The 2567-nt window shown below is 54.3% G+C and overlaps 1 protein-coding gene across 1 annotated transcript; it reads left to right on the forward strand.

Annotated features, from left to right (window-relative positions):
- The first annotated feature begins 229 nt into the window (after nt 1-229).
- Nucleotides 230-1086, forward strand: LOC120418648 (uncharacterized). Its single transcript, XM_039581092.2, has 2 exons — nt 230-761; nt 818-1086. Exons 1-2 carry the CDS (start codon nt 263-265, stop codon nt 1084-1086), a joined length of 768 nt encoding a protein of 255 aa, XP_039437026.1. The 5' UTR covers nt 230-262.
- Nucleotides 1087-2567: the final 1481 nt, after the last annotated feature.

The following is a 2567-nucleotide window of genomic DNA, read 5'->3' on the forward strand; positions in this document are numbered from 1 at the left end:
TCCATTGCTTTAATTATACGAGCTCGCCCTTACCCTCCCCCCCTTTCTCCCTGCTACGGCCCCTACAAATGCCACCCTAAGTTCAGCCGACCCTGACCATATTTACCTTAAGCGACTTTCCGACTTTGTCGGGTTCCTAAAGCCAATCCAGATCTGTCAAGCCTACTTTCTATCAAATGATGCACTATGGTAGAAAAGAGAAAACGAGTCCTTCCTTTTTCGAAGAAATTCAAATTGCGCCAAAACCTTTGCGAACGCAGACATGAAGTATCCGCGCTACCGATTCTCGTTCCGTGACCACAGTCTGGTCGTCCAGACAATTCCCGGGGACGGGAATTGCATATTTGGAGCCGTCGTCCACCAGCTTCTGGGACTCCATCCCGCTCGTGACGCCCTCCGGTTCGCTGCGGAGAGAAGCGCCCTGCGACGTAGAGTGGTAAGATTTTTAGAGTCGAACATGATGGAATTCTATGAATTCCTGGAGCTCGGTGCTTCGGATTTGGGTCCCGCTGCGACCATAGAAGATTACCTGACGTACCTGTCAACAGAAGGCGTGTGGGGGGGTGAGGAGGTGCTGGCGGTCACAAGCCGTTTGTACCGCTGTGACATTTTAATGTGGAACAGTGTAACAGGTGCCACCCAGCGGTTCGAGAGCATTCACGGCTCCACCGGAACGCTGCGGGTGCTTTATACTGGGTCACACTATGACAGTATTGTCAGTGTGGACAGCGGTGCTCAGCGACGTTTACCATCCGGCCTACGTAAGTTTTAACTTTCCGCTCTTAGCTCTTACTGATCACGCTCTTCCTCTTAATAGTCGACTTCCGTCCGCTTCTCGCGGGTGTGGCCAGTAGCGAGCCACAGTCCTGCGCACCTCCTCAGAGAGAAGACGAAGACCATACTCTCAGCAACCAGTCCGAGCCCATCCTGACCTCCCTAGCGGCGGCACCCAACACATTACCGCCTCCCGTTACACGTGCCAGCCTCCCTCCGCCCCAGTTGGGTGAGGTACCGTGCCCCATTTCCACGGATCCTCGATCCCGCGTGTCTCCTCAGGAACAAGCAATTGCAACGAAAACTCCATGAATCAGCCTCGATCCCCGCACCGTCATGCACTCGCCTCACGGTAAGTAGCGAAGGTCGATGAACGTGTAATGGGATTCCAGTTTATGATCCTTCAACTCAACAGCATCTACCACCATCCTGGAAGACATCTCCAGCGCACCGCACCATGGCGTCAACACTCATACGTCACATGATGACATCAGCACCTCTGCATCCGTCACACCACCATCACGCCTCGATCCCACCAACTACGCTGGATGCAACCACTTTCCTGCCGTCCTCCTCAGGCAAGACTCGCCTCTCGCGGACCCCAGTAACGTGCCGTCCCCGACCAAGCGCCGCCGCATCGGTCCCTCTCCGTCTCGTGCAAAGAATCATCAAGTTCCCGACGGAACGTCGAGCTTCGCTATTACATCCACAACCAGTACCATGTCCACATCTCAGCTCAACACAGACCTATCCTCGCGACCTCAACTCATCCGTACTCCACCCAATCTCGAATTCGCCGACAACACCGTTCACATCCCCTCTCCCACAATCCTCTGCGAGAAAAACTCATCCATTGCGGGGGCGAGAAGCAATCCGCCCATGACAGAGCGTGTCCGCCTTGATCCCCCTCCTCGTCGTGGGAAGGATCATCAAAGTACACATGCATCATCGAGTTCATCAGCCACACCCATCACAAGAACAACGTCCGCATCACAGCTCGGCATGACCGCACCTTCGTGTCAACGTCCCGACCCTACTCCATCCAGCCGGCCTGCTAGGTCCTCTGATCATCCCGATACTGCGCACAATTTCCCGCTGACCATCCGTGCCACTAGCTTCGCCCGTCCGCGCTCTGCTGAACTCTCGCTCAACGGTATACAATGTTTATTTGCGTCCTCAGTTATAATTACTACTTTTCATATTCACAGCAACGCCAGTCATCCCTGCCCCTCCCGCCCAAATCCCCACGATAACTGCGCCTGGGTCACCTTTCAAGATGGCCAGCTGGAACGTATGTGGGTGCCGCAAGAAAGAGAAACGCCAGCAGATTGACACATACCTCCACAGCCATGGTGTAGCTGTGGCCTTCCTCCAAGAGGCCAACATCGATGCAGCGCGCTCCAATACCACGAATTACACCTGGCTTACCGGGACCATGCGCACCAATCAGAAACGGAACTTGGCCGTTCTCACTTCTAGATGGTTCGACATTCGCCACGTAGAGGTCCTTCCTGTCGGACGTCACGCCCTACAAGTCAACCTGCGCTACGCCGTCTCACTGCGCCTTCACTGCATAACAGTGCTTAACGTTCACGGTCCTAACAGACATCAGCCAGCTTTCCTTGCGCACCTTGGGTCATTCCTAAATAGCGTACCGAACATCAAGAAAACTCTACTAGTTGGCGACTTTAATTGTCAACTGGCATGGGATGATGCGACCGAATCCGAGAAGTTCAGCCTAGGACCAGTGACATGTCACCAGACCACAAACGAGAACGGAGTGCAGTTTCGGT

The sequence above is a fragment of the Culex pipiens genome, chromosome 2 (genome assembly GCF_016801865.2).
Source record: "Culex pipiens pallens isolate TS chromosome 2, TS_CPP_V2, whole genome shotgun sequence".
Classification (NCBI taxonomy): Eukaryota; Metazoa; Arthropoda; class Insecta; order Diptera; family Culicidae; genus Culex; species Culex pipiens.

Bases quoted from the DNA above. Each gene is read 5' to 3' on its own strand.
- LOC120418648 (XM_039581092.2), top strand. From the start codon at position 263: ATGAAGTATCCGCGCTACCGATTCTCGTTCCGTGACCACAGTCTGGTC. The intron at 762-817 runs GTAAGTTTTAAC...TCCTCTTAATAG, and splicing joins ACGTTTACCATCCGGCCTAC to TCGACTTCCGTCCGCTTCTC.